General features: G+C 37.0%; 1 protein-coding gene across 3 annotated transcripts in view; it reads right to left on the bottom strand.

Moving 5' to 3' along the window:
- Positions 1-11,839, bottom strand: part of MS3_00009592 (uncharacterized protein) — a 45,002-nt gene extending 33,163 nt beyond the window's left edge. Inside the window, exons 1-5 of one of the 3 annotated variants that reach the window (XM_012941215.3) lie at positions 11,402-11,708; positions 10,547-10,800; positions 7,480-7,672; positions 3,823-4,058; positions 358-475 (exon numbers count right to left, since the gene is read on the bottom strand). In XM_012941215.3, coding sequence (XP_012796669.1) covers positions 358-475; positions 3,823-4,058; positions 7,480-7,672; positions 10,547-10,771 — 772 coding nt within the window. In that variant the 5' untranslated portion in view covers positions 10,772-10,800; positions 11,402-11,708. Of the gene's footprint in view, positions 1-357; positions 476-1,650; positions 7,673-10,546; positions 10,801-11,401 lie in introns of those variants that run through there. The other 2 variants (XM_051217979.1, XM_051217978.1) reach the window with 2 other exon arrangements.
- Between the last annotated feature and the right edge of the window lie 287 nt (positions 11,840-12,126).

Here is a 12,126-nt window from a genome sequence, read left to right as displayed (position 1 = left end):
AATCCGATATCAATTGATATGACTAGGTACTATTTATCTCCACATATTACTCAATACTGAAATAACAAACAACTAATTAGTACGTGAAACCTATGCGCTATAAGATTGGCTCAAAGATATCGTGTCTGTCATGAGAACTGAAAGTTTTGTATTCAATACCATGTGAGGTAGGAAGGGATTATGCCAGTGAGCACTTATACTAATGGAGAGTTTCAAACTACCAAAAAATAACAATCTATAGAATATTGATTTCCAATGATACTATAATTTTGATTTTTTATCTTACTTTAACAAAAATTACCCTCATAAAAAGTCCGAAATAGTAGTAATTTAAGAAAAAAAAACAGGAACACTTACCTATAACACTGAGCAAGCCATTTATATACACTGGTAAATGGTGCTTCAATATAAGATTAAAAATGATACCAATTAAAGTCATGAAAATTAAAGGATTCTTGAGAACATTGAACATAACCTATCGAATAGAAATAAATAAGTGGATACATGTAGACAAAAATTACAAGAGAATAATAACAGTCATGATGATAACATGTATTCCGTACAATTGCACTGTAAATAGTTCATTGACAAACTTTAGTTAATTATACACTAATAAACTTATGGAGAGAATTAGCATCTATCCAAAAATGAAGCATAAATATCTTTCATTTGTCAGTAAATAACAGATTTCTTGTTGAATAAACCTGATCACAATGTAGCTGAAAAGAAATTCATCTAAAATTTAATAATTCCGAGTATTTGTAATTAAGTAAGAAAGAGTATGGTGAGCCCCCAAATGCCCTGGTACGGTCGAGGGTGTGGAGAGTCAGCACTCCCTCTCCAAATGCTCTCACATGGCCACGTGCATACAACCACTCTCAGGGAAGTCCTACTCACTGCTTTCTCGCACCACGAGTGTTGTTTACGAAATTGAGAGGGCGAAAAGCGAATGTCCGGAACTTTAACCAGGTTGGTGGATACGGAGCATTCACCTAGGGGATTGGGAAAAACCTGATTCCAAACCAATGGTGCACATGGGCTCCGGTATGCTGAAGGAACAAATGGCGTATGAACCAATCGTTGGTCACCGGCTACCATGAAACTGTATCTCCTGGAGTTGCTTCACTGCCTTGTGGATCAGGTCAAATGCTCCGGGTGTGGTTCCCCAAGAAAACCACCTTCTTTGGATCGGGCACACGAGCAGTATTCAAGCCCCTTAGACAAATCGAATGATTTACGTGGAGTATATCTGTTTGGTGCCTCCTTGTACCAATGTTTGTGTTTAAATAAATAAATAAATAAATAATCTTTTAATAATGAGAAAGGTTTTTGAAGTCAGTAGAAAGACGGTTTAAAGTAGACGGAAAGTTGTTGCTGAGTTCTGAAAAAATCTCAGTCATTTATGGAAACAACATGCCAAACAGGGTTTGAGTTCTCTAATTGAAAAAAATCATTACTGCTAAAATTTTAAAAGATATTCAACTGAAATTAGTGAGTAATTAACAACCAATAATGATAGTTGTTATTTATCTAGAATAGATCACACTCAGAACACCATTAGACACTGTACCATTTCAATCTTCAACGATAGAAGAATTTAAATTCACACAAGTTCAAATACCATTCTATCAATTAGTATTCACAAAAAAAGTCGGAACTCCAGTATTTAAACCAGTGGTATTCAGTTTTTAAGCTGTCTACTTTATGAAATTCAATTTTTGGAGTAAGATAATGTCTGTAATAAATCAAATTAAGCCTCAAAGCTTAGTAACATATCAATCTGAATTTAATTGAGTACCACAAATTGTTTGAAATTATTAATATCCGTGGCAGTTTGGGGGTAATCTAGGTTTTATTCGAGTTGATACTTATCAACAAGTAGTTTTACCCTTGAAGGGAGTAATTTTCTACGTGTCGCTCGGTTTTAAAATGATAAACGTTTCTTTTGGGCTACAAATTACCTCAAATAAGACTAAGATGTTTACAAACTAGTTAATCACGGAGTATTAAACTATTTTGTATTGAGCAGTCTTTGGTATTATATAGATTCAATTAGTCAAATGGCAATAGGCCTGTAGTACTTCTATGGTTACTGCCGGTCCCAAGTGCGGATAAAGGAGAAGAGTTGGGCATGGGGTCAACAGCCCCATCCAGTAGGAAAAAATATTGTCAAAAATCATTTAAACCATTCACACTGTATCTTGGGATTTGAAGAGTCTTCATTTAGAAGGATTATGAGGCCTTATGGTGAAAACCGAGATTCGTTGGAAGTTATGAGGCCGATGCCCTTTCTAACAACTAGAGCAACGATTAATATAGGTACATGGAATGTCCGTACAATGTGGGAGACTGAAAGGATCGGTTAGAAAGCTGAAGAAATGAGGAGACACAAAACTGTGGTGCTCGGAATAAGTGAAACCGATTGGATGCAGGCTGGACAAAAAACATGAGGTTCGGGTAACATGCTGTTGTACTCTGGTCATCAAGAAAGTGCTTCGCACACATAGGGAGTTGCACTAACGCTGTCCAAAGGAGCGCAAAAGGAACTTATAGGATGGGAATCTCATGGACCTAGGATCATCAAAGCATCCTTCAAAACAAAGGAGGGGGTCACAATGAATGTTTTCCAGTGCTATGCACCCACTAATGGAAGCAACGAAAACAATAAAGATCAGTTTCAAGGAAGGCTGCAATAGATCATAGCGAAGTGCTCAGAAAAGGACCTGATTATCCTGATGGACAGCCTAAATGCCAAAGTCGGAATGGGCAACACCGGGTATGAAGACATGGACTGAGAGCAAGGAATGAAAATGGGTGGAGTATGATGATTCGGAATTCGCAGATGACCTGGTCCTTCTATCCCATACACATCAACAAATGCAGGTGAAGAAACCCAGGGTGCCAGCAGCCTTTTCAACGAAAGGCCTCCAAATACACAAGGAGAAAATCAGGATCCTGAAATACAACAGTGAGCAACAACCGGTCCGCATTTGATGGAGAGGCTCCGAAAAAGGTGGGAACTTTTACGGGTATCGGCACTATCATTAATAAACAAGGGGGACCTAATGTCTATGTAAAGACAAGGATTCGCAAAGGAGGGTCACTATTCCTACAACTAGAGAATATATGGGAGTGAAAACAACTGTCGGCTGACCCCAAAGTCAGAATCTTCAATACAAAGGCCAAGTCAGTTCTATTGTACGGAGATGAAACTTGGAGAATCCCCACAACAATCATCAGAAAAGTACAGGCATTTACAAATAGTTGTCTGGACAGTATATTTAATATCCTTTGGTCGGATACCATGAGCTTCCAACTGAATAGGAAATCTGGAAAAGATGCTGGAAGTTGGTAGGACATTCAGGAAATCACCAAACTGCATCACGAGGAAAGCCCTAACATGGAGTCATGAAGGCAAAAGGAAAAGAGGCAGACCGAAGAACACTGCGTCGGGGAATCGAGTCAGATATGAAAAGGATGAACATAGCTTGGAAACAACTAGAAAGGGGAGGTTGGGATAGTTGGTTGGAGGATCCTGGTTGGCGGTCTATGCTCCAAGGATGTGTGTAGGTAACCTGATCGCTAGTCCACATGAATTGACATAATCTACATAATATGTCTTCACTTGGATATTCATGGATGGTTCGTGATACTACACCCGATCGCCAAAACCAAGGTAAGTGGAATGGGATTCGAATATGTGAACTAGTGGTTCAGAAGGCCGAACTTCTTAACCACTTCTAAGTAGCTACATTACAATAATAAATATTGAATATATGTAGTTAAATACAAAAAAGCGTTGGTTCTATAGAAAAGCCTTACCTGTGTCAATTGTTGGCATCGACCACATGATGGGACTGAATTCGAGCTTTTACCATCTATTAATTGTCTTCTATCAATATCGCTATCTTCACTATGAATTAACGGTTTAAGCTCACTATTAGTTAGTCTGACTCGTTCTAGCTCCAATAGAAAATAAGCGAATGGATTAAGAACAATCAGTTGGATTGGCGCAAATAAATAAATATAACTAGCCAAATCAGGGAAAAGAGCATAGACTAAAATTTAAAAGAGGGAAACAAAGAGATGGTTATTTAATGAAAATATGACAGTAGAATGTAATCGACCAGTAATGTGAATTGTTGATTCAGAACAGATTTGTATCAACACCCAGAAAGGCCGAAGGGAGTGCTAGGAAAGTAGTTAAGTGCATTTTTCACTTCATTTGTTATTGAAGTTTCATCACCCTTAATGAGCTGGTGGCTGGCAAAATCCTGGTACCAACACATAACACTTGCTTAGATTTTACTAAATCGTCTCACCTGTTGAGTAAGGAAGATATCTCTCTGTTTATTAAACAGTGAATATACTAGACATTATTCCCCTGTCCTACTTTAGGGCTGTGATATAGGACGTTTCTAGAGTAGAGGATATCCATAGCTACTCTTATTTCATCACAAAAATATTCAAATAATTGATGGCATATAGCAGAACAGTTAGGTAAGTAATACTGCAGAGATTAAACGCCGGGTCATAGGTAAATATTTCAAGTATGTTGAGGCTACGAAGTTATCCATTGACTGAGTAATCGAGACATAAGTCACAGGTGCACAACCACTAGTTACCACAATGCCCAGTGTTGGATGGAGCAGAAATAAGTTGAAATAAAATTAGGGGACATCAAACCAAGGTGTAGTATCAGTCCGTTGAGTCACTCACTGCTGGTATGAACCATGTTTGACGGTGCAGATTATCTAGTCGAGGTTTACATGATAATCATGTGCGATGGCTGAAGACTATAAGTAGCATATCTCGAAATCGGTCTCAGTCAGTCACAACGTAGAACCTGTACTTATGTACATTGGTTCAAGTTGTTATACGCCATTAGCACAGAGAGATGAATTTGTCAGGCCAAACCTCAAAATAGTAGAGGTAGTAACAGTATCAGAGGTAATACGAAAGATTAGGTATGGAAGATACGACTGGAAAAGAAAATACAAATTAGTGAAATAAAAACAAGAAAAAGTTATGGGGAATTTAAAATTTTAGGATTTGAGGGGAGACGAAGAGTGGATGCGCCTGTGCTATTGCAAACGATTTTGAGCCATTTCATCTAAAGTCTCTAACCGCTGGTTACGACAATCACGAGGATCCCAACCAGGTGGTATGTGCCTAATAACATGGCTAAGTTCAATCACCAGTGACTTCATGGACTGATGCCATGTTTTGGTTTGGCCGCCCCTAGCCTTTTTCCGGTCTGTTCCTGCACCAGAAAACATCGCTCATCGAGGTAGGTAGTGGCTGAGCATAGGTAATAGATATCCAAATCACCTCAGTTAATGAAGATTTACTACCTCATCAATAGATTTGCCATCTTTGCCTAGTATTCTATTCTTAACCCAGGCATTGCTTACTCCGTGTTTCCAAAATACACGAGTAGTGTTTCGCAGACACCTATGATCGAATACCAGTAAACCACGAATATCCTTTACTCTTCATAACCATGTCTCACATCCACAACGTAGAACAGAGCGAACTGCTGCGCAGCAAGCTCGCCCATTGGTTGGAAAACGGGTATTTCACCTAGGCCATAAGTGACGCAAGTTGGTAAAAACCAATCGGGCTTTCTGAGTCGACCTCAGTGATACAGATGTATTTATTTCTCATCTTTTTTTCTGAGTGCTGAGCTTCATTGTTAATTCAGATTTATTATTTTATTCCTTCTGGCCGGACCATATTCTCTAAAGTTGATCTTTATTACTATTAATGATGATACTATTGTCTTAAGTCTTGTGCTATTCGTCTTGATAATTTCGTTTCATTATGTTGATCTAGTGTGACAACTGAGATTGGTACATATCTGAGCCAGGTCGTACATTGGTTAAGACTGATTGGGTGCAATTATTAAAAAATTATATGATGAGCCAATTACCCGTAGAGATTTATCTAACATATATGATACATAGCAATTTTCAGTAAATTATCCAGAGAAGCAATCTTACAGACAAGGAATATGTGGCTAAAACTATAATGATTGTAAATGTCAAGTCTCTGGATGAAAATTAATAAAATTTCAACTAAAATCACCAACAAAGCTTAGGATTTCTAGGGTAAGAAAATAGTTATTGCGGTTCCATTTACGGAGGATGATTCAAAGGATGTTATTCAATATCAGTGGCTACTAATATTTTTCTCGACACCATAGATTTTGCAACATCTGACGTTCCTTACTATGGTTCACCACATGAATGACGGGTGTTCAGTGGTCATGGTGTTCAAGTTTCTGCCACTAAATGTTTAAAACGAGTTCATAGGTTGGAAGGATTTATATAGCATAGAATAAAACTAACCATGGTCATTGATACATTCACCTATTATCTTAACTTAATTAACATGTTTTAATTACTGTTCTTCTACATATTTCTTATCATTTAATAACCTCTTTCAATAATTTCATTATTTTTACCGGTCTTCTATCCGTCAGGCAGTTCAGGACTGAAGTTATGTGAAGTAATTAACTACTGTATTACGTGCTTTACATTTATCTAGTCGGTCAGTTCAGAAAATGGAAAAATGGCTGAACTTTGAATGCAGTTAGCAAACAAATAACGGAGTAACTGTCATAGTGAATTAAGGTTGTATCTTTATTTCGCCCGACTATTATTTACCTTGTGTAGAGATATGACTGACTGATATGAACGCAATGTTCACATATTCGAACTCCGTTGTTCCTACCTTGGCGCAGAAATCCGGTTCGCCTATTGTGATGGCATAACAAAGGTATGTTGGTTAGGACACGTTTATTAAGGCTCAGCCATACCACATAGATTACGCGGAAAGAGTAAAGACCAAAAACATCGAGTATTAAACCTGAAGATGAAGTTGACTGCAATGTCATTTGAGAACAATAATGTATTTTCAGCGGATAACCAGCGTCCTCAGAGACAACCTGCTTAAATACGAAAGGATAAGTTGAAAAAGTATTGTCAAACTAACAAAAAAAGAACATTCGCCTTCTTGCGCTATTGGTTTTTGGTTCTGATGGTGAAGTTTAGAAAGTAGGGAGCTAATATAGAGAACAGAAAAAGGTAACATGTGAACGACTTCTAATAGTTAACTTTTGGGTTTGGATTCCCATTTACAGGTCATCAATACCACAGAAATTCATTTTCAAATCCTCCAAAAAGAGATTTACTGTCAGGGTGTGAGCAAACAGGAAATATTGAATGCTCAAATGTGCACAAAAACCAGAACTTACACAATTGGCGTAGCTTATAACCCAATACGCGAATACAAATACGTTTGCTTATTAAAATGACTAATTTTTTTTAACTTAAAGCACTCGTTATTAGGTACACTTGAAGTCTATTTTAAAATCAACAAGCGAGTATATAAAAACGAAAGTTATCATCATTTAAATATCCAAAAGCAAGTTAATTTTACTAATTAATGGAAAAGAGAGTATTATAAACAACTCACGTATAGGATAAGCTAATGCTACATCATTGGTCTGCGATACAAACATAGCAACAATAGCAGCTATGCCCAGATGAAAACGTCGACTGATTAAATACGTGAACGTAATTGCCATTATAAAACCGATCAATTTACTGATAGATATAGCCATGACGAAAGACCAACAGACACCAGAAAAATTAATTATTACCATGGCCTAGAATAAATCAATAAAGTTTTCAGTCAGACAATGAAAAGATAATAGTGACTGTACACCAACTGCTGATTTATAAGTGAACAGTGGAAAAACAAGATTATTAATCGATCGATTACTGTTTTAGTTGTTCATAAGATAAAACATGATTAGTAGAGCAGAGCAATATGGTATATATCACAAAATGTGTGTGATCGGGTGTTTGAGGAGTGTTATTTATGTTCCCGACTTAGTTTAGTGAAATTTGTATGAGCGCTTTTGAATTGTTTGGATGTCCAAGCCGAAGTAAATGATTTCCTTAATTCCTTGAGTCTTTAACTCAAGGGTCTACCTCGCAAAGTAGAAGGAGTAAGTCGAAAGATCAATACCTATGGTTGTTAGTTATTTAAGTGGGTTTAGAAACTATTTGTTCCGTGCCTGAGAGCCTACACGACTCATAGGTAAGAAATCAGAGTTCGCTACCCCTACCACAAAGACTCTTGCTATTTCCCATCCCATTTTAATTGTCAGGCGTTTGTTTCGATATTTTGCTAATTATAGGCCCTTTCTTACTGAGAAGACAGAGACCACAAATGTCCCATAGGCGAATATGGATTCTTAATCGTATGAAGACATATCTAGACAGAGAACGAACTTTTTCTATTTTTATCTGTAACAGTTAGATACTATCAACATGGGGCCTAGAGTAAATGTAAGTCCAAGTTTCCATAATAGAAAAATACAAAACAGGATTGAAGTAATGTGGTAGCAATGACAGAAAGACTAAAACTCGTAAATAAAGTTTTAAAAAACATATGTATTTATTCGAACACATAAACATTGGTAAAATGAGGCACCAAATAGATATGCGCCACATAAATCACTAGATTTGTATGAGGGATGGGATACTGCCCGAGTGCCCGAACCAAAGAAGGTGGTTTTCTTAGGGAACCACACCTGGAGCCTTCAACCTGAAGGTCTAATCCAAAAGGCAATGGAACATCGTAAGGAGATGCAGTCCCATGGTAACTGGTGACCAACAATGAGTGCATACGCCATTTGTTTCCTTAGGATCCTGGAGTCCATGTGCACCATTGGTTTGTAATCAGGGTTTTCCAAATCCCCTAGGTGGATTCTCCGCATCCACCAACCCGGTTAAAGCGCCGGACATTCGCTTGTCGTCCTCTCAATTCCGTAAACAACATCCCTGTCACGAGAAGGCGAAGTAGTAACGTAAGTACGAGGGGATATTGAAATTCAAGATCAAAGAGATAAAAACAAAATGCATCTTGGCCATTGCAAACAACTCTAAGCTACTGAGATCAAGGTTTGAAGCCACCGGTGACAATTAATACGCGGATCTCAACCGGGTAATTTGTATCCATCTACATGGCTCGGACAAACAGTCAGCAACTTCATGGATTGATGCTACATTTTGACTTGATAACTCCTAGCTCTTTTACAGCCTACTTCTGCACTACCAAGCATCAGTCGTCGAGGTAGGTAGCTGTTAGGCAAATGTAATATAAGTCCCAACCACCTCATTCAATGAAGATTTAAAACTGTCGACCGATATCACGTTTCCTAAGTACTATATGCCTAACCCCTATATTGCACACCCGTTGGCATCACAAAACACAATAAATGATTCGAAGACACCTATTAAAAAATTTTGAGCCTGCGCCTATCTTCTAGCAGTGAAAATTATTAAAAAGGATAAAACAAAATGACAGAGACAGGGTATTCTGGAAGGTGAATTGCAACCACATATCTCAAATCATGTTTTCCTCACTTTGCCGGTTTTTCCCCTCAAGTATTTTCTACGTTACTTTCACAACTCTCCTGAATATACATTCAACAACTGACCTTTCAAAACTGATCATTGTTTCCCTTTCTAAAAATAGGTTTCAACCGTATAATAATTTTAGATAAAACTCTATTATACTAAACTACATCAGAGCATAAATAAAACTGTACGGCTTGACAACTACATTTATAAAACGAGATATTTTTCACTAAAAATCTATCCCTTCATGATCAAAGAAGAAATCCGCCCCGGTTAAGTGAATACAAAAATTCATTAGCAGTGAAATAATTTCATGATGTTCTGACATATTTTGCTAAATTTATGTAAGTTATCACGAAACATTTGCATATAGAAACCATACATTAAAATTACACCTAGAAATATCAGAATAATAGTGACCCTGAATATTTGGCTTACAAGTATAATGCTAGTTGTAATCTTAGTTACGTTTGTGTATGCACTGAGGGAATGATTACGTCAGTGAACTGGTTTTTAAGTTTGTGAGCTTATAGTTTATAACTACTCACTTACGTTGATCAGCTGACTAAAGTTAGCTGGAACTAGAGTATAAAAGGATGCAAACAATTTCTATCCAGTAAGACAAATTTTGTGGTTGGATGAAATGACTACAATATATGGAACTGTTACAATGACAAAAAAGGAACACACTCCATTGAATTTCTAAGTTGACTAGCCTTTTCTGAGAGGTATGTACCAATATGGAAAAATGTGCGAAGTAATACCTCTAATCTGAAATAGTTTTCTGCTGATCATGTTGGTCATACTATATTCTCACTTTCGATTATTGCAATTTACCAATGTAATTAGGACAAGAATAAATATTGCACTTCTTATGACACTAATTTTATAGATTAGGACTAAGTCGTGACAGTTGTGTAGCGTAATAAAGTATACCTTTAGAAAATGAGGTATTTTATGAAATATGAGGAAGTGAATGCACAAATATTTAATTTTCAAATACTCAACTAGATGAGCATTAGGATGCACCAATCAATCAGTAGTGAGTCAACCAATAGAAAAGCCCTAGTGGCACTAAAAAATAATAACTGGCAAATCATGAGAAAACTTACGCGAAAAAATACAATGGGCAAAGCGAATCTAGTGACATAGAGGTTAAGTCCCTTAGCTTGGGGTTCCGAAAAAATTTTCAGGAGGCCAGCGATATAACCCAAGAGAATTACACCAAAACACTGAGTCAGCACCGGAACCAACTCACTGAATACTTCATGATAGTTAACTGTCGAATTAGTAGCAGTAGGCAAAGATGATCTTATCGACGTAGGTTTGTTGTCCATTTCTCTGGAAAGTGAACTGAAATAAAAATCTAAGAAAAGATAAGTAGTTTGCTTGCCAGCTATCCTTATTTAAATGTCGTTTTAGAACTAAGCGATAATATGATTTATAGTAGAACCAATCAGATTTAAGACAACAGGCTGTTGATTTCGGCGAGAAATCTATTTATTAATATTGGCTAAATAGCATTTCGGCAATATAGGTGGTGTCAGTTGGTGACGAAAAGTCCGAATCTAATTCCTAACCCTGACGTTCGACTGTATGTCCCAATCCAAATGCATAACGCTAATCATTCTTACGGTCACTTCGGTGTCCATCAAAGGTTGTCCATAAATTACAGTCGCACCTAGAAACGTCAAATAATTTTGACAAACCTTACTAATTGATATTATTAGGTGTCTATGAAATCTGTAAATTTCATGCCGGTATACCGGCACTCAACATCACTAACATGTTATACAAAATGGGCCCTTATATTTGCCATTTTTGGCGATGAGCTCACATAAAGATTTCTCGGCTGGTAACGAAAGATTTGTTCGTTTAACCTACCACAATAGACGTCGAATGCGTATTTAGCATGAAACGAGAAGATAAATAAGTTTATAATGATGTTCGGTACCAACAACACTTACTTATATTACACGAAAACCCTTCTCTTTCAGCTTTTGCAGAACACAACCTTTAAACGATGAAAATCTGACGTCAATTTCACCTTCTTCTAGTTCATCAAAGCCATAAAGTGAGTTGTAGCAGCTTCTGCTCATACAAAGACGAACACATTTAGTATGTTCGAGTGAAGAGCTATTGTGTTCTAGTGGGCAAGTATCACTACAGTTTGTGGCAACTTTCTGAAACAACTGTTCGTTTGTGGCTTTGCGTTTATATTGATACACAGGAAATTTGAAGAGCGATCTCGCGGAAGACCCACAAACAAGGAAAACCAAATATATAGTGAGGATTATTAACATGCGCGGAAGGACGCGAAATTCACCTACACAACTTTAATTTGAGTGATTAAAACACATGGTGACTGACAGTTTTTTAAATTAAAGACTCTACGAAAACGAACTGAACGTTATAAATATTATGGTTTTAAAGTAATGCGTTCATGAAAATGCCATTCAATTAGTGTTAATATTTTTGTGCTGGAAATGTGGAGTTCCCAAATACGACTTATGTGGAAGATAATAGACGTCAATCTAAGGCGAATGTGGGATTGGTTTTTAATAGATTTCCGTTTCATTACTTTATGAGTACACAAGTTACGAATCATTATCATTGTAACTGATATATAACTGATTCATTTGAGTGCCTTTTTAATTCTGCCAAGGATGTCACAAAGTTTTTATCAAGAAAC

This window comes from Schistosoma haematobium, chromosome 7 (genome assembly GCF_000699445.3).
Source record: "Schistosoma haematobium chromosome 7, whole genome shotgun sequence".
Lineage (NCBI taxonomy): Eukaryota > Metazoa > Platyhelminthes > Trematoda > Strigeidida > Schistosomatidae > Schistosoma > Schistosoma haematobium.
This window is presented reverse-complemented; position numbering and strand designations above follow the sequence as displayed.